At 41.0% G+C, this 19450-nt stretch overlaps 3 protein-coding genes across 4 annotated transcripts in view; all 3 read right to left on the bottom strand.

The window, feature by feature from the left end:
- Positions 1–209: 209 nt before the first annotated feature.
- Positions 210–3742, bottom strand: mrpl28 (mitochondrial ribosomal protein L28). The gene is made up of 6 exons (XM_026292248.1): positions 3619–3742; positions 2810–3116; positions 1481–1633; positions 1264–1398; positions 1046–1132; positions 210–704 (listed from the first exon to the last, which is right to left on the bottom strand). The coding sequence occupies exons 2-6, from the start codon at positions 3092–3094 to the stop codon at positions 609–611; spliced, it is 756 nt and encodes a 251-aa protein (XP_026148033.1). The 5' UTR covers positions 3095–3116; positions 3619–3742; the 3' UTR covers positions 210–608.
- Positions 3743–5680: 1938 nt separating this feature from the next.
- LOC113125234 (zinc/cadmium resistance protein) lies at positions 5681–10538 on the bottom strand. Its single transcript, XM_026298577.1, has 6 exons — positions 10417–10538; positions 9164–9829; positions 8083–8391; positions 7135–7412; positions 6370–6557; positions 5681–6130 (listed from the first exon to the last, which is right to left on the bottom strand). The coding sequence occupies exons 2-6, from the start codon at positions 9819–9821 to the stop codon at positions 5818–5820; spliced, it is 1746 nt and encodes a 581-aa protein (XP_026154362.1). The 5' UTR covers positions 9822–9829; positions 10417–10538; the 3' UTR covers positions 5681–5817.
- Positions 10539–11770: 1232 nt separating this feature from the next.
- Positions 11771–19450, bottom strand: part of ppp1r37 (protein phosphatase 1, regulatory subunit 37) — a 35274-nt gene continuing 27594 nt past the window's right edge. Inside the window, exons 9-13 of one of the 2 annotated variants that reach the window (XM_026298717.1) lie at positions 17631–17772; positions 17332–17543; positions 14791–16594; positions 14597–14682; positions 11771–13979 (exon numbers count right to left, since the gene is read on the bottom strand). In XM_026298717.1, the coding sequence (XP_026154502.1) occupies positions 14606–14682; positions 14791–16594; positions 17332–17543; positions 17631–17772 (2235 nt within the window). In that variant the 3' untranslated portion in view covers positions 11771–13979; positions 14597–14605. The remainder of the gene's footprint in view (positions 13980–14596; positions 14683–14790; positions 16595–17331; positions 17544–17630; positions 17773–19450) is intronic. The other variant, XM_026298718.1, reaches the window with a different exon arrangement.

Below are 19450 nucleotides of genomic sequence, written 5' to 3'. Positions count from 1 at the left end.
TAGACAGGCAGATGTTATCTTTGCACGCAGACACACCAGCTGTTTCCAGTCTTCATGCTAAGCTGATCTTCTCACCTCACTCTGCAATACAGTAAAATAAGAGTATTATCCAAACTCTTCCTTTTTTAATTTACAAAAATCATCTTGCCTACAATTAAGCAGTGAATTAGTGAACTAATTCAATAATTGCTACAGAACAGAAACAGGGCTTAAGAAATCATGATTTTTTTTATTTTTTATTTTGAAATATTCTCTACAAGGGCCTCATATCTCAGCTCCTCACAGAGTATTTACACTAATCGGGGCTTTTGGCCTAATTCCTATGAAAACTCATGTGTGAATCTTAAATGCATGATGAGAAAGTCCAGTCCAGTCTTATTGTCCAGTCAGTCCAACATGACCTCATCCCCTGTGTAACTCCTACATGGAAATACAAGTTGAAGCTGCAGGAAGTTCCCCCGGGGTGAGCATTCAGTACTGAAAATGTTTCTGAAACACAAACTTGGTGACTCAAACTCCCACCACCATCTGGAGAAGCTTGACAGTTCAATGTACTTAATCTTTCAGTCTGAAGAGCTGGATCTGTTTCCTGAAGACAGTTCAGGTCATCACTTCTTCTCCATGAGATGTGGCTGGCAGAGCTTTTGCGTGTGCAGCTCTTCGACCAGCTGGTCAACATAGACCTTAAACAGAGGCTCAGGCTCCTAAATGAGAAGAATCAGAACAGACCTGAGTCAGATCGCACAGGACGCACACTGAAGACAATGTAATGATTAGAAATATGAAGCACTTAAGCCTGTTACATACAATATATCTGAGTTTTGAAGCATCTTTCAAAGGTCTGCAATCTAGATCCAGTTTCACAAAGACTGCTCTATAGTGTTGTCAGTCTTTAGAAACCACACTCACCATTTTCAGGTTGGTGAGCTGGTCCTGTTGTCCTCCTGTTACTTTATTTTTTTGCACCTTGTTTTTATAGCTTTTTTTTATGTCAAAGTGCTAAATGTGGTGAAATTCAGTCAGTTGTGTTTACAGACTTTATTACCTTGTGCTCCAGCTGCCTCTGTTTCTCTACAGCCTCCTCCAGACTCAGGCCCACCCACTCTGCCTCCTCCTCTGGGATCTCAAACTGCTGCTCAGCCAGGAGGAAACACAAAAAGAAACACGTGATTTGGTTTTTAATCCTTCTCTTGTACTCTGACTGGCACACCGAGGTTAGTTTTAACAGTTGTGCCAGAGGTCACTGAAACACATCTCACCGACCCTGTATTTTTCGTAGACCTTGTCTCTCTTGGTGGGATCGCTGGGGTAAAGTTCTGTTTCTCTGCGTGCCAGGCGAAGCAACATGGCCCTCTTCAGGTTCATCCCCAGCTTAGAGTTCAGATCTTCCTTTGTTGTCTGGTCAGAGTTGGACACCAGAGTCATATGAGAAGCTTCATGAGAAAAGTCGTTTTGTTCATTCAACACAGTTTCTACTTACTTTGAGAATGTAAAAGTCAAATCCGAAGGCAGCGTCAATGAGGTCCAGAGTATGAGCTGTGACTGTGATGGTGAACTTGTGATCGAGGATCTCGCTGTACAGTTCTCTCTTGAGCAGCTGTGGTTTCCAGGTCTTCTTCAGACGAGTCGACATCTAAACAAAAGAGACAACTCAGATCAGTAAAAAAAAATGAGATAAATAATGACGTCTGGAGCAGCTGTGTGCAGTATAGCAAGTTTTTACAAAACCAAGGTTTTCTGGGTTTAAATGTCAAACCACCTTCTCTACAATAACACAAAAGTAAAGTTGAAGGAAGATCAGGAAATTCATGTGATTTTTTTCCCCCTGTATATATACACATATATAGAAATAGAGAAAGTGAGAGGACATAAGATTTTTCTTCTCTCCCTCCTTTCCTATCACAGATATCTGTATAGTATGAGACAAATTACAGCTTTGAATTAAAATTAAATGTCTAATCAGAATAAAGAGAAAATATTACTTATGATGTAAAATGGCTTATGCATTGTGATTCACACTTGTAGTTAGGGTTGTAAATACCTAATGATTAAACTGATGACTGTTTCCTCGGTAAATCCTATAAAATGTCAGACAACAGAACATATATTCAAATGTTTCATTTAACCATACATCCAAAATCCTAACACAGTTTACTATCAGACGTTACCACAAAAGCACCAAATCTTCACGTTATAGAAGCTGGGAAACATTTGTGGCATTGTTGCTTGAAAAGGTTTGGTTTACTGAAATAATTGTGGACAACTGACAGTGAAAAACTTACGTTAACAGATAAATTAGTATTTAAAAAGTGCATATCTATATTTTTAACTGCATTATGTAAAACCCATAATATCATATTATTGATATCTACTGTGTTGGTGTACCTTAATACAATAAAGCATCTATGCTCTACTTTACAATGAAAACAGCAGTAAATCTTTGCTTTTCTGAAACAGAACCAACAATTATATTACATTCTACTTTACTGCTTTGATTTCTATTTCCACTGAGATTAAATTATGATAGTTGTTTTTGTTAATTGGTTTTCAGTTAGGAAAAAAAGGAAGTTGACAGAAAATGGGAAGTGAAACAAAAATTAACCCGCAGGCTGGATATAAATAAAGAGCAGCTAAATATAGTAATAAAAGTGAGCCATTTGGGAACCCAGTGACATAACATCACCTACAGTGATCTGCAGTTTCTGTTTCAAACTGTTCAAAAGGGAAATCAAAATCAGTTTAAAGAAAACTAACAAACCCAAAGGTTCTAAGGGGCCAATGAAAGGAAACCTTCTTGTTGGACACTCACTTTGTCATTGTTGGCATATCTGAAGCCTGATATCCAGCCCTCGCCACCCCACAGGCCGTCCTGGGACTCTGGAGGGTAGTAGATGGGGATCGGGACATCCTGCACCCGTTCCCTCTGCCCAGTTTTTGGGCCGACTCTGTACTGAACCCCCAGGGGCTTCCAGTGGACAGGGGTGGGCTCTTTTGGCTCGAGGGACTTGAGGTAGTGTTTAGGAAGACGAGCATAGATGCCCTTCTTCAGGCTCATGGCATCCCAGACTTTAGCAGAATATTTGAGAAGCGGCATGTTGGACTGTTCAAAGTCAAACCTGGAGGACAAGATGAAACATTATTTTAGAACAATCATGGAATGAAGTCAAACACACACACATATATCTATCTATATATAGATATAGATATATATATATACATATATACACATTAGTTAAGACACGCCTGTGTAATGTTCATTTAAGACACAGACAATATTCAGATAAATATGGCAGGTCGCTTACTGACATGGTTTCATATTTATTTCCCCACACTGCTCACAGTTAATGTGATGAGGCCTTCAGCAATAAAACTCTGAGGCTAAATGAAACAGCAGCTCTTCTCGCTACTGGCTGTGCTTAGATAATTAATAGATTAACAAATATTAATAATCAATAGGTATTAATTTACTGAAACTCAGGAGCACACGTGAATGACATTAACTCATACTCGTTAGCAGGACGCTGCCTGACACAGGCTAACAACGCAGCTTCACATCGGTTTATCGGAACCAAACCAGGCCAGATGTGCCTCTTAGTGTTTACTAAAAGTCTGTCTTACCAGGCAATAACAAAAGAGCCAGCTGCTACTGACAGAGAGCAAATTTTTAGTCGAAGTTATCCCCAAAACCAAGCTAGCAAGGACACTACGCATCCTTCGCTACATAGACTTCCGGATTAAAAGCCCCGCCTACACGAAGGAGGAACACGATTGGATGGGTTAATCTCGCGATTCTCACGATTGGCTTGCATCTGCTGTCAATCAAATGTTTCCGGGCTGAGCGGATGTACACAGACTCGGATCACGACTTCAGTCTAAGCCGTCGCCAGACCTGCCGGTCCCCTAAAGCTACAGTCCACAGACCCTAGATAGTGGTTTTGACAGGCTGGGAAAGGACTGCACCGACAGCATGTCAAACTGCTTTAATACACACACTACAAGTACACATTAAAGTACAGCATTTAAGTAAATGCAGAAGAAAGAAAATATGAAGCTATTCATTTTATAATTAGAACTTTTATTGTGAAGAGCGAAGACAGGAAGTGGGTCCGTGACGTAGGGACGACACGTTTAAAAACGGAAAGAGAAAACCCGCGCAATTTCGCCAGAGTCACGTGTGTGACGATATTTCCGCAGTTTCACAAACAGTTCTTGTTGTAAATAATCCATCGTTACCTTTGTCTGTCATGTGACGTTAAGCCTCGTCGCCCGAAAGGTGGAATTGAACCACTCTGCCGCTAAGCAGCTGCAGGTTTGAAGCCTGCACCCCGGACCACCGAGGCTCATCCGGGCACTTAACACTAGGTCCCTCGGATATATATGTAGGTGCCACCGTAGACAGTGATCTGAGTCAGGGTGTCATCCCAAGTGACTGCTGGAAGTTTGCATTTATCAAAGACGGACCATGTAAACAAACACATGCTGGATACAGCGAAGTGTATTTATGTCGAATGAAGGCAAACGACTGAACTTTAGTTGAGGCTGTTTCGTTTTATGCAAAGTAAAAGCATTTTCATTGGTTGACTGGAAATAAATGGGTGGAGCCAGTCTGCACCACATCAGGTAGAGAGCTATGTTTGGGTCAAAACAGGTAAAATCAATATTGAGGACTAGCAGGGATGTGCACGCTGAGCTATTTTTATTTTTATTTATTTATTTATGGTGGAGAGAGTTTACAGATCTTTTGGTTAAAAAAATACTATTACAACACTGTCAAAATACTTCACTTCACTGTCAAATACTTCAGTTATTCATTGAATATATAATGTTATATAATATTTGAAAATGTAACCCACAACAAGGCCTCATGTTTTATTTAACGTTGTTAAGATTTTGTTGTTTTTGATGTACTTCAGTATAATGTTGAAGTTATCTGAGGTGAAATCAATTTAAACAGTTTCATGCTTCATTTATATAATGTTGGCTAATTCAAACTGTAACAATGCGCCATATTAAATAAAAGGGTGGCTTGTTTAGTATTTCAAATTTTAATTGGTAAAGTAACTATAGCTACCAGATAAATGTAAGGGAAAAAATACAACCCTGGAGTAGAAATATAAGGTAACAGAAAAAATATAAATACCTCAAACGTAGAAATACATCACATCTGTACTTAAGTTCAACAGTGGTGCTCATATAATTTTGCATATAAATGCTCATAATGTATAGTTTTAAATTAGTTATTAGTTATTTCCGTGTTTCACAACCTCAGTCTCTTTGACCACAACATGTTGTTTCTGCCCTAAATGTTTTTGATCATTTATCGTCACCTTTATCTTCGATGAGACGTCATCGTCCTCGTCCGAAATGTGGAATTGAACCACTCTGCCGCTAAGCAGCTGCAGGTTTGAAGCCTGCACACCCGGGCACAATTATTTACTGTATATGTATTTGAACTGAAACGTTGTTTTACTGCTGTGACACTTGAATTTTGCTCCATGGGATCAATAACTTATATCATTTTATTATTTATTTATTTTATTTCAATACATACATAGGAGAGAATACAAAGGTACAAATGTTACAAATTGAGTAATGTAAAACTATTATAACAAGAAAACAAACCACTTACACTTTGCATATAAATCTTATAACACCTTGTTAATGTCGTGTCAAACTAACTTCACTTTTCAATATAATGTACAGGCAGTTTTTTGAGAGAGATCACACTAAGATCTGTCTGTTTCCCCCATCGTTCTCCATCTCTAGCTGGACATCAGGACATGAATAGCAGTGTGATTATTCTGTTAAACCTCACAATCAGAGGAAGGTATTCTCGATGACCAGCGTCTGAGGCTCTTCCTTTGTTTCTCCAGCTGGTGGTGCCAGAGGGCTCCTAGCCTCCTCCTCTAGAGGTGAGCAGCACATGCTGCCAGTGCAGGCCTTTCCACAGGCGAGGCTGCAGGCCAGGAGAGGTGGCAAGGAGGGGTCCTCTCTGTGGAGAGCAGGGGAGGCGTCACCCTCACTACCTGCAGGGGACCCAGAGCATGAAGCAAACTCTGGCTGAACAGTGCAGCAGCTCACTCCGACACTCTGCAGCACCTTAGTGACCCCTGACATCAGATCAGCACACCTGGACATATGTGGAATGGGTCTGTATTAATAAAATATTTCCCACTGAATCTGACAAACACATATTGATCATAACCAGTCACTAACAATCCCTACAAGAATCCATGAAGCACCAATGGATGATGATATTTCAGTGTCTCATCCCAAGCTTGACTCACAGTCTGTATTACTCAGTCATGCTATTAAGAACAGCCTATGAAACACAATCATCAGCATAAAAGTCCAAATGTTCCTCGTTACCTATATGCTGGAAACCCAGCATGGCAGTGAACATGGACAGAGGCCACCATTAATGATTCAGCTAACTGCCAAATGTGAAGGTCGTGCACGGCCTTCACTCCAGGGACACTCGCAATCCTCCGCTCCACATCAGACACAGAAATGTGTGCAGGTGTGGCCTGAAGCAGCAGCAGTCCATACCTGCACATCTGGAGAGGTCAGCACAGTCAGTACTGGTCTGGCTGGAGAGCCAGCAAATATGAGCCACATAAATAAACACCTGGTAGGACTTGAGATGAGAGCCAATGTGGTAAAGTAAATATTCTGTAAGGAAAATACTTTAAGGGCACACATCAGTACACTTAGACATTTAAGTACTTTTTAAAAATTACTAACAGATATGAGCAACAGCGTAAACGCAGGCTACCAGCACAATTCTCTCTGATTACATACAACTACACTAACATAAAAAGGTGGTGAACAGTGGAAGCATTTATTAAGATAACAACAGTAGTCACAATAATAACTAATTATGGCTCTACTTCCCCTGTTACTTCTGTGTTTTTTTAGTGATGCAGTGATACTTTTAGTGGTAATGTAATTAAGGAGTAAGCTGCAGTCTATGATGGAAAGCTTTTGCAGAGTTTTCTAATCCTTTAGAAATGAACCTTTCCAAGTGGTCTCTAATTAGTGGGCAGAAGTCTTAATGCGGTCTTGATAAGTGCTATGGCTGTCACTAGATTGGCACGACACATAAACACGACACATAAACACACACAGTCCGACCTGTGGCCTAGCTGTGGCAATCAGCACAATCACAGCCAGCAGGGAGAGACCAGGATCCAGGTAGACCAGGAGGCTACAGGCTTCAGAGCCGTGAAGGCACTGAGTGCCAAGCAGCAGCATCACCAGGCCATTCACCAGAGCCAGAAAGGAGGTAAAAAGGCCCTGAATGAAAAGGATGAATGACAGCATGCAGGCTGGCCGATGGCTGTTTGGTACAGGGTTCTCAAAGTGATGTGATGAGTTGCAGACTGGGGAGGCTTTAGATGCATCTTGGCTGTCTGAAATGGGAGAAAACAGTAAAATACTACAGTTTTTAACCTTTTTTTAGAGCATTTTTTACACACTGGTTCAGAAACAGAAAATATAAAATAAATCCCATTTTCTTCCAATGGAGAATACCACTGATTTTTGTACACAGGTGTTAGAAAGAAGATATTTCTGTAATTGACATGATGTTAAGTGCAATGAGATGTGGTCTATTGTGCTCTATGTCTTACCTCTTCAAATAAAACAAAATAACAAAATAATCTTCTTTCCAGTTTTAACAATAACCACGGAAAACTGTGTCCAATTAGCCTTTTTGCTTTATTTCAAATACAGACATTGAAATTTATAATAAGAGCTTCTCTTTCACTTTGACAGTTTACCTTCTTATATAGTGTCTGTTCACTGGTAACAGAGGAAACAGCTGTTGGCAAAAATAATCCCAACACAAGGAGACTGTGATCATCCCAGCATGATCAAATCACTTGGCGGGTTCAAGATGTTGAAGAATAAAAAAATAAATAAACTCATGTTCAGTATTGCTGTCAAATTATATTGAAAAATTGTAATTGTCAAAATGTATTTATTTAAACTGAAAAACACACCTCAGCCATAGCAAAGAGGTACCTTGAGTTGGCCCTAAAACCTGAGCATTAGATTTCAAACGTTATTAAACTCTCTTACCAAAAGGCCTCATGCAGGCACAGTCTTTAGAAATGTCTGCGATGGCTTTTGAAGGACTTGCACACTTAAAAGTCTTCTGATCCTCAACACCGCTCGCTGCTCCAGAGTCCTGGCTGTGCTGTGGAGCTGCAGCATGCAGGTGGGTTTCTGGCTGATGCTGTGAGGTATGAGAATCAGTGCCAAGGACGCTGGAGGTTCCCGGGTTACAGAGGACAAGCGCCCCATTGTGGAGCGGGGAGTCCAGGGCAGACTGGACATAGAGGACTCGCCCTGGCTCTTTGGTTCTCTCTTCAGCTAAAACTGTGGGAGCTGAACAGAGGAATGAAAAAACAAACACTTCCAGCTGAACATACACCTCACAGCTACTTCAAAGTGAAATCTTCAGAGAAATATCACTACCTGGGCAGGCACACTCCTCTCTGGTAATAGATTAGAATTACATATTGCCAATTTAAGTATGTGCTTTCACACTAATATAAATTCAGTACTTATTCATTTTCATAAAATCATTAGACTTTAAAATCCTGTGAAAAATGATTGTGACAAGTCTGGTCATCACACACATGGAGCATTTCTGATTAGACTGAATCTATTGATAACCAGCTGAAAACTGATGTCACATGCTCAAAACAAACAATTTTAAGAAGTGATTTCTTTTTTTTTTAAAGTTATGCAATAACCATGTCACACTGGATACTACTTTCCATTTGAGTTTGGATGTTTTAATCAATGGCTTTATTAATGATCTTTAAATAATCTGCCAGAGCTTTTCTGTCATAGGTGTAAATAAGTTCTTAATAAGCAGATTTTGTTCCATTTATTTATGTATTTATTGAAAGTCCTTTGTCTTTCAGGTCTAGATGCTGAACTGTGACACTATGTAAAGCAATTGTCCTGGAGGAGGAGAAACACCAACCACAACCTGGCAACCCAAATGCTGTTATCATTAATGGCTTTTAACTGACCTCGAACCTATTAGACACCTAGAAAGTGAGGCCACATATTGCACGTTTGTGCATCAGCTCTCAATGTGAACATGAACATTTTTCATCTCATTGTGAAGCTTTGCAGATAATACTACCATTCAGGGTCACTTCAAGGTGAGATTCGGTCTTGGCCCGTCTGCCGACCCCAGCCCTCTCATTGTGCAGCTGATTCCAGTTCAGCTTGAGCAGCAGCATCTTATGGAGCAGACCGACAGCTCCAACCACCACAAGCAGCAGGGGGTGCTGGACCTGGTGTGGCTTCAGGGAAAAGCTGATGATTTCCAGTAAGTATGAGATACAGAGAGAGCCCAGGAGGAGGGTGGAGAAGAAAGCCCCCACAGGCTGAATCCTGCTGTCGGTGTAGGACACACCGCAGGCAGGAGAGACTTCTGGGTGGGAGAGTTTCTGAGAGTTAAAGACCGAGAGTGTATCGTGGTTTGGCTGAGGAGTTGGGGCCTGATCTTGCTGGGTGGCGGGAGGAGGTTTGATCGATGGCAGGGTGGAAGGAGGCACTGAGGAGGAGGAGGAGGAGGAAGAAGCTTGTGGAGGATGTGTAGATGAGTCCAAAGACAAGAGCTGAGGTTTGGCCATGCCTGCAGTTTGAGGAGGAGGAAGAGCCATGCTAATGAGGACGAAGAGCGTGTGGAAACCATCCACAAGGGTGATGAGGGACTTGCAGAGCTGACTGGTGGTGATCTCACACACCAGCAGCAGGATGGTCACTCCCAGCATGCACCAGTGTAACACCCTCATACCTGTGACTGAGGGTATAAAGCTCACATTATAATACTTCATCTATTCAAACGCATTGGATTTACGTTACAACAAATATTTTCTGATTTTATTTTGGAAAACAGTCCATGTAATATGATTTTAAAAATTAATTCAGAAAATTTTCAAAATTTGTGTGTTTTTTTTTTTTTTTACTTGATGAACAGCCAAAGGCTGCTTTGTAAATTTAGGTAGATAATACAAAATATAATCAACAAATACATTATGACAAATACATCACTATTATTAAAATGCAACTGTTTATCCCACAGCGAGAAATTCACAAACTACCCAGCCGTATATAAAGTTGTCAATATATCTTGTCAGTAAAAATCCACAAAGTTAAATTTTTCTGACATGGGCCATTCTGCCCAATGAGTGTTTTTACTTTTGGCACTCTTAAGTATATGTTGTAATACCTTCACTGGTACTGAAGTAAAGTTTTGAATGCAGTTGTCTTATCTGTAACAGAGTATTACTACACCTCTTACTTAAGATCAGAGTGTACAAATAATGCAAAAATCTATAAGTAAACATGCAATCAAGTAACAAATGCACAGTCTGTAAGTTCAGTTACCCCAGAAATGTGGATAACCCTCGGCCAGTAGTCAAAGGTAGGTTGGGCTTGGCTGCGGTCTCTGCTCCAAAATCAGAGTAAATGTCATTAACCGTGTCTCCCTTCGCTGTGTCCCACTACACGCCTCCTCTGCTATAATCACAGTCATGTGAGCAGGGGAGGGGGAGGATGAGATTGTCCTCTCCTCACTAAGTCCTGTTTGCTTTCCCTCCTCGGCTAGTTGGTGGGAGAAAATACCTTCGATCTCACGGCTCGTCCTTCCTACACCCTCCCTGAGCAGTCCCAGTGAAGTTAACTTCATCGAATAGAATCCCCACTGTGCTGTCAGGATTACACAACCACATCATATCAAAAAGGTTGTCCAAAATACCACAGGAGTTAGTCTACCATGAAATTTGATTTGATCATTTTTAAATGTTCCAAGTGTACAATCCCCATCTTATTAATACTGCAGTGAAACAGTGACACTGAGCGTGAACTTTGTGATATTATTTTGTACATAGGGGTGTTGGGTGCTTGATGGTTTTTTTTTTTTTAAAGTTTTACACTTTTTAAAATCCCGATGTTCCACAGACAGTGCAGGCATTAATAAGTCATGCAGTGTCCAGTCTCTGCTCTTCCAGTGTGCAGGGCTTCGCTGCAGTCTACTGGACTGCGAAGCAACATGCCAGATAGAGGCTGACACCACAGATAAATCCTGACCGTCAATGCCAGCACATTCCTGAGGCACGGCTAAAGCCCAAGGAAAGACCCAGTGAGGAAGCATTTGATCACTTACCACTGTCCCCATAGAGAAAGAGTTCTAGCCAGATACAGTAATCTGACTTTAGTTCTGTCATACTGACTGCTGACAGTGGCAGAACAATCTGAAAACATTAACATATTTTAAGATCAGAAAAACAACAAAAGCTGGAAATTCTTGATTTTGGCTACTCAGATACAAGATTGGCTCACCAGCTAATGTGTTACATATATAAGACATTTTATCTGTTGGGATCGCTGGCATTGAAGGATTATTGAAATCACATTTTAATAACTTTTCTCACCATCTCCTTTGTATGTATTAGTGGAGCATTATTGGATTACTGGGCTAATGCAGTCTGGAATTCATTCGGAGGAGAATTCACATACACAGAGTTCCCACCCTGTACTTCAAGTAATTGGAAGACTTTGTGTCAATGAGCTGCAAATTACTGACAAAATGAAACTTTGCACTACCAGTCCCCTTCTCACTCAGAGCCTGTAAGAAGTATTTCTTTGAATGTCTCACAAAGCTAAATCAGAACAGCTTTTTGACACTGAACAACAGACAGCAACAATGAAACCAACATTTATAGGCAGTATACTGTTTAATATTGTAAAGTGTGTTTATAGAAGTGATATATTAACTCTGTTCTCTGAAAACACTGGCCTGTGATCAAATTAAACATATTTGTAGATGTTTCAAAGCTCACACAGTTAAAGGCAGCAGCTGTTTCGAAATATTCCAACAAAATCAATTACCAAAACTGCTAATTCCCATCCAGGAGGGGGCTGGGGGCTGAAGCCACCCCAGCTGACATTGCGTGAGAGGCAGGGTACACTTTGTCAACGTATCACAGGACTGACACCTTGTTTTTCTGTTGTTTTTGTATGGGTTCAGACATTTCTAAGTCTGAAAATGAGCAGCTTGAGTCAAATATTCAGTCACATTATTAGTCATTACATGCATTTATTTGAGAGGAACAAATTTCGCCATACATGTCTTTGTGATTACCAGCACATTTCAATTAAGTTAACAAATTATTATTAAAAATATTCTAAAAATTAAAGCATTACAAACAGTGGGGGCAATCTCTCTGTTGGGTAAGGAAGAGCAGGAGGGTCGAGTGCTGCTCCGTTTAAAAAGAAAAAAAAAAACAAAAACAAAAACCCCAAAACAGACGCACCAGTCTGTATCTGCCTCAGGAAAAATACAAAGCAGGGTAAAACCAGCTCTATTCACAAACATACATTAAGCTGACGTTTCAGTTTTAAAGCCTTGATCTGGATAATTCAGGACAGGAGTTGGAGAAACATCAGTGCCTGCAGTGTGTTGTATTTGATGTGATTTTCTTTAGAGCGGCCCCCACTATGGGAAAACATAACTGCTGGCGCCCCCTTGTGGCTACAGCAGCACCCAGCAGAGTAGTGTTAAAATAAAATACATTTTTATTATCTACTGCCTCCTTGTGTTTACTTTAATTACTACACCCCAGCTGCTACCAACAGCCCAACTGTCCAATCATAATTACCTTTTCTCCCAACACAGATTGCCCCTCTCCAACAAAACAAAACTAAATATATGCTCTAGTTTGAATCTGAAATATACATCAAAAATGACAATCTTTATTTAACATACCAAAATGGGGAAAAAAACACAATGAGGGGAAGGGTGGGGAAAAAAATGGAAAAATAAACTAGAAAAAAGCCATAAAATGAATACAAAAAAAACTAATTTCTCAAATCCAGCCAAACAATAAACAAAAACTGAATGTGAATTGTAAGCATGAAGGCAAAATGAGCGATGAGCAGGAGAGGTGATATGACAAAGTACCAACAAAAGACAGGGACAGGAGGAAGGAGGGGACAGATGATGACAGAGGCGGAGCTGTTGCAACAAACAACCCAAATGACTTGGACAAAGCAGTAACAGTGTCTGAAGTTGCAGAGAATTGAGGAAAAATGCTTTTTTTTGTTTGTTTTTCACTGTAAATAACCAAAAGACAGGTTTGCTATCCAATATTTGCTGAGGTTCTGGCTTTAAAAAAGCGGTTTCGGTGTAGCACGTGGTAGAAGGGGTTAAGAGGGCCGTTGCTGATTCCTGAGGGGCCAAAGTGAACAGAGGATGAGGACACAAAAGACAAGGAGGAGGTCACTTTGGCAGAGGTCCCTTACAGTATGTCCTTCTCAGAGAGGGAGAGTGGTGGGTAGTGGGGGACACAGACGTCAAACATCGACATTTAAAACACGCATTAACCCCTTCAGTTTCCTTGCATATAAAAGCCTTAGATGGTGACTGCTCAGCAGGTTCCGTCACTGTCATCTTATCTTCTGAATGTGCCATCAACCCCACTTTTCTCATTATCAAAGACTATGTCTCTGTGTACCCATGTGAAAAAAAACAAAAACCTTTATTTCCCCAAGAACAGCGGAGGCTGTGAGAAAGGTCCATGTTCTGTCTTTGGTTAGTGTTTTCTCCTCCCTCCTTTGTCCCCCATCTCTCTTTGTGTGTAAAGATTGCAGACTGACAAAATGTAGTGATAAGAAGGTGACCCCCCCCCTCCCCCCTTCCTACATAATGCTCATATGTATATGTGTTTTAGTGATTGATGTAGTGTAGACGTAGCTGATTTCTTATTTGTTACCGTCTTTTCCATAAGCTGCTTGTATTTTTCTGTATAGAGCTTCAACTGTTAACACCAAGTCTTTTGTCCTTCATGAAAAGGTCTTGTTGGTGGTAAAGTCGACGACAAAAACATTGTAGGACAACCGGTCACGTAGTAGAGCCAGAGAAATGATCTGAGGGCTTTTTTCGCACGTCCCTGTGGAGGCACAAGAGAAGAGATATATCAGTGCTGAATGTAACAAACACTATAATAAAAAACCGAATTGCACAACTGATGTCATGTTTGACTCACGTCTGCCCATAATTTGTAAGTGAAAAGCCACTTTGGGTGACATCAACCAACAGCATGCTTTTGTCATTTAAATACCATTCTGGTAAAGCAATTACACAGCGACGTCAATTTCATTCTGAGGATACTGCTTTGTCGACGCTTGTTATGTGGTCAAAGCAGCATGTCAGCAGAGCAGGAGGAGCAGCTTTTCAAATACTCTCTACTTGAAGTGTTCAGCCACAGTACTGCTGTGCAATTATTTTTAATGCGATGTATTTCCTGGTATAGACGTCAGGATCATAGTGACTAATCATTGTGAACTAATAGGATATTGTTAAGGGAAAGAAAGGCAGTTTAATTACAGTGAATAAGTAATTTGCTATTCTTAAAATGAGGCTTTGTTTCATGGAGTTTTAGATTCAGACCTGCTAGTTCGCTAAAGTGGCTTTGAATACGTAAATTGTGCCAGATGAATTCTGAAAACCTTATAGCACATTTACTGTAGGACTGATTTTCAATTTTATGTGCAGATTCGCGTTTACCTCACAACATCACGGGGCATCTCTCCCCGTGTCCAAACTGGCTTCTAGCAGCAGCTCCTCCAGGTCCTGTCCACAGCTCACACTCACTGTACAAGTGACACATGCCTTGCATTATCAATCAGGCTGCTCACACCTCAAACCAACTGCATGTGATTAAACAAAGACGGCAAAGTTTAGTGATTAGAGCGACTCACCGTGCTCCATCACACAGCTGCTGGGCTTGGGGCTTTCGGCATCGAGAAGATGGCGAGAGAACTCAGGCTTCAGGCCATTGGGCAGAGCTGAACTGACTCCTCCCTCCAGAGCCTCAACAAAACTCTCACCCTCTTCTGCAGAGCTCTCATCAGCTGACTCCTCCTCCTCAACCAGCGAGTCTGGATTCATCTCAACAGCGGCTTTAGGCCTGTTTAAGACGGGGTCGGTACTATCTGAGATTTCGCCTGGTTGAGGGTTTGACCGCTGAGCGCCACCTTCTTTGACAGGTGGTGCATGTTGATCATAGGGGGAAGAGGGAACAGACTCTGCTCCCTGTTCATCTGTCTCAGTTTGCTGCTTTGGACTTGGTTGCTCTTGGTTTGCTGGGCGGTCTTTCTCCTCTGTTAAATAGATTTTTTCAGTTTTAGACAAGATGGCTACTGCTTCTTTCGTCTCCCATTGTGGAAGTGCCTCCTCTTTATCCTCTTGCTCTTTTTGGTTTGGTGGTTGAGTCTCCTCTGATACAGATGCTAGCTCATTCTGTAGCTGTTCAAGACCAGATGTTGATGGTTGTTGCTGCATTTGTATTGCAGAGACAGCAGTCTGGGTTCCCCTCAGTTCGTCTAACTGTTTATGCTCTGTGCTATGTGGGGATATCAGCTGTCTGTCACCTTCTATATGACCTCCCTCCTCATCCTTCTCTTTTTCTTCACAAGTGCGCTCAGGTTGGGGGCTTTTGGTGCTCTCTGTTACCTCCTCAGTGAACTGAAATGTCATAACCTGTGGTGGTGAGGAATCTGAAGGCAGGGCTGGTGCTTGTAGACTTGGATCTGTCACTTCTGGTTCTAAGATGCTAGCTGTCACATTCACTGCGGGTAGATTTGTGGACTGTAGATCTAGTGAGTGGGACAGTGTATTACTTTGTGCGGACTCTAAGTGTTCTGCGGGACTCTGCTCTGTCAGTTCACAGTCTTTTGATGGGGCATGTGAGCTTTCCTTCACATCCACCTGTGTCAGCTGTGTTTGTGTAGGTGTTGGAGAGGCGGGCGGCAGCTGTGTCTGCTGTAACGTGAGATGTGTGTTTGCATCTGTAGGCTTCTTCGAGGTCTCTTCAGTCTGGCTGAAAGCTGCTGGTGCACCTGTCTGGAGTTGTAGCTGCTGCTGCTCAGGGGGGCTCTCCACCCGAGTTACCATGAAGATCTTATGACCCCTCCCTGGACTTGAGACAGATATGCAGCGACCTGGTGATGGAGGAGTGCCAGGAGATACTGGAGACTCCATAACAGTGATACTAGAAAAAACAGTCGGCCCTCCAGCAGGAGAGGCAGATGGGGACAAAGATGTACATGAGGCACTGAGGAGGGGCTGTGCAACCCCTGTCTCTGTTCGAGAAGGAGTCTGGTTTGAGTGAGTGGAGTAGTTTGATGAAGAAGACTTCGTTACTACCTCCTCTTCCTCCTCATCCTCTGTATCCGAGTCTGACTCCAGGTTCATTTGAGAAACACTCGTCTCTGAGCTGGTTTCTAACTGGCTGCTTGGCTGTCCTGCATTTCCTGTAGTGTCTCCCTCCTCATCTTCTTCTTCTCCTTCTCCACCTTTTCCCTCTCCCTCACCTTTTTGCTCTGATGCAGCCTCTTCCTCCTCCTCTTCTTCTCTGGTTCCATCCTCTGTGGCAATTTCAGCCATAGAGGCAGACTTCTTCTGCTCAGTTTCCTCCTTCTCCTTAGCTAGGATGAAGTTTCTCTTGCAGCCATTCTGGATCTCAGCCAGCAGGGCACGCTGGGTCTCAATAAAACTCTTCACCTGCGTAAAAAAAGTAGGTCTCAAATATGCAACAGAAGCATTTCAGAATAAAGAAAATTAAATAAACAACACCTTTAACCTGTTTGGAGTCAATACCTTACTTCAGTCTGATGTCTTAGTCAGTAATATTATCCTTTCAAAACATGTTTTTTAAGGCTGAGGGTTAAAGGACACCTTTGCTCACACATCTATACCTCCTCTTATTTGCTGTCATCTCACCACTGTCTATTAAGTAAACGGGCTAAGGCTGGTGTTTTTCTTTGTTGTTGTTGTCAAAAGAATATGTGAAAACGGTCAAAATCAAAGTTGCATTATTCCATCTCTCAATACTGTCTGACTTCTCTGCCTTGTTTCTAACCCCAAACTTATTCGTTCCAACTGAACGCATCAAACTTGAAAAAAGATCATATAAATATTTTTTCCTTCTAAATAAGGTTAATTCATTTTGATTTGGTTTTGGGTTATTAGGGTTTGAATAATACTCAATTGTAGATTGATTCTTTGTCGGTTTTGGTCCTTTTTTGACGAGAAAAACTTTGATATTATACCTTAAAGCCAAAACTCTGAACCAGTATAGCTGCAAGGATGACCCTTGACATAAATTTTGTCTGAGCCTGCTCAGATCATACATGCAGACACACATATGTGAACATGTTTGCCTGTTCAGTACCCCAATATAAGATAAACAGAGACGTGCGCATGAACACGTCTGTTTTAGACTTTATCCGGCCCTTTACCTCCTCTTCGCTATCCCATTCTCCATGCCTTTTCCCCATGCTCACAGTTTCTTTCTTGGGCTCCCTGTCGAGATCAAGACGCAGCAGAGAGGTGTTGACTTTCAGGGCGAGCGACAGGGCCATCAGTCCACCTGTCTTGATCTCATTCTCTCGAAGGTCCAGCCGCAGCAGTCTGGGGCTCTCAGCAATAAATTCAGCCACAGCCACAGCACCTACAGCAGAGAATGACAGAACAAAGTCAGACATGCAAAAATCCAACACAAACACAGAAATAGGAGCACACAGACACCAATTCCCACCTTCACAGGACAGTTTGGTAGAAGCAAGGCCCAGCCTGAGCACAGAGCGGTTGGCGATTAATCCATCTTTCAGCTTGTGGACACCTTCGTTACCCACCGAGTTATGGCCGAGGTTCAGGGTCTCCAGACTCTGGGTGCATGGCTGAAAGAAACAATAAATAAAGAATGAAGAGTTTTGTGAACTTGAAGAGATAGATGTTTGTGTTCAGTATTAAAAATAACAGAACTGACTATTTCTTTGTATTTAAATAACATATTTAGGATTTTTGTGGGTTGCCTATTTCTTTACTGTAGAGAGTTAAGAGTCATCACTGATTTCCTCTGAAAGAGATTCTGTATTTCCCCACACAGTTTACTGCCCATTGAGCGGATTTACAAGAATTGTACAAATGATCTGCCCAGTTAGCTAATGTTAAAACATTTAATGCTTACATAAAGATGTAATTGACGGCTGTGTTTTTAAAAACATGTATGTCGATCATTTTTAATTTCCTTTTAAAAGCATTTTAAAAATATTCTAACTGGGCCTAAAAGTCTATGATTTTTTTTCACTGAATAGTCTGTTTCCTCCTTTTACTGGGTACTGCTGAATGTTGTTACCATCTCATTGCATTGTGGATACCAGCTACACTGCGGTTATCTTCAGGGTAATGAATCAGCAGCCAAGACAGTCATGGGATGTTCTTTCAGTGTGATTGGAGAGTTCAGACTATTTTGGGTGTCTCTCACAAGCCTCTGTATAAAACACCATCAGACAGATTTCTTGGAAGAGCTCAAAAATGCAGCAATTTATGTGTTAGAAGCAAAACCTTCTACTAATGAATGCTCTGCTGTGCTATAATTCACCCTAATTAACAATTCTTTAAGAAAATCTTCGTGATCTTCAACAATTACCAGTCACTTCATGCTTGCCACTACCCTCATTTTACAACTTAAAATCTTAAATTGAAAAGCACTACTTGAATATTCAAATACCTCCTATCCTGTGAATAAAAAAATATTTCCATCTGCATGAGCTATTGTTCTACACAGACATGGCTACTGCTTTCTGCATCAAGGACACATTACATGAGCTACACAGACAGCTATGTAAGAGAATGAAACATGAAACACTTTGATCCATTAAAAGTTAATAAGCAAAAAGCACATTTTATTAATAAATTCTTGCTTAACCATTAACTTCTATACCTTTAATCTTTTACAACAATTTGTTATTGAAAAGTAATATTATATAAATTAAAACTGGACCAAATTTATGGCTACAGTCATGCTGAACAAAAGGGAGCTCTTGCACTTGCAGAATGATAGCCATGCAATGATGTTATTTTTGACATGTTTATAACATTTTGTTGGTTCTAATAATACACCACAAACACATTAACATTTGGATAAACATCAGAAAAACACATGATCTTCCTCTAACACGGCTAAGACTGTAATGACTCAGCAGTGTCTAAATGGAAACACTGCAGAGCTAAAAACAATACACCCATGTCCCATGGGAGAAGAGAGTGTAAAAGAAGGACTTTATCACTCAGTGACAGAGCTGCAACCAATGACTAGTAATAAATTATTTATAATAAAACTGCTATGAAATCAAACTTAAAATGTGGGAAACAGTGGTGCAGAAAAACCAGCACTTGTTTGCATCTGTTTACAGAGCGAGATATGAAAACATAAAATCTCAGCTGTATTAATGAGAATCCTATGTGGAAATATCCTTTTGGATCAGACATAACATGCATTTACACAGCACACATCTCACCTACACACCTGTTACTCCCGAGTTTACACAAAGAAATCAGGTAGTGCTTTCTTTA

Source organism: Mastacembelus armatus, chromosome 13 (genome assembly GCF_900324485.2).
Source record: "Mastacembelus armatus chromosome 13, fMasArm1.2, whole genome shotgun sequence".
NCBI lineage: Eukaryota > Metazoa > Chordata > Actinopteri > Synbranchiformes > Mastacembelidae > Mastacembelus > Mastacembelus armatus.
Note: the sequence above shows the minus strand (reverse complement) of the source record. Positions and strands in the feature narration are given on the sequence as shown.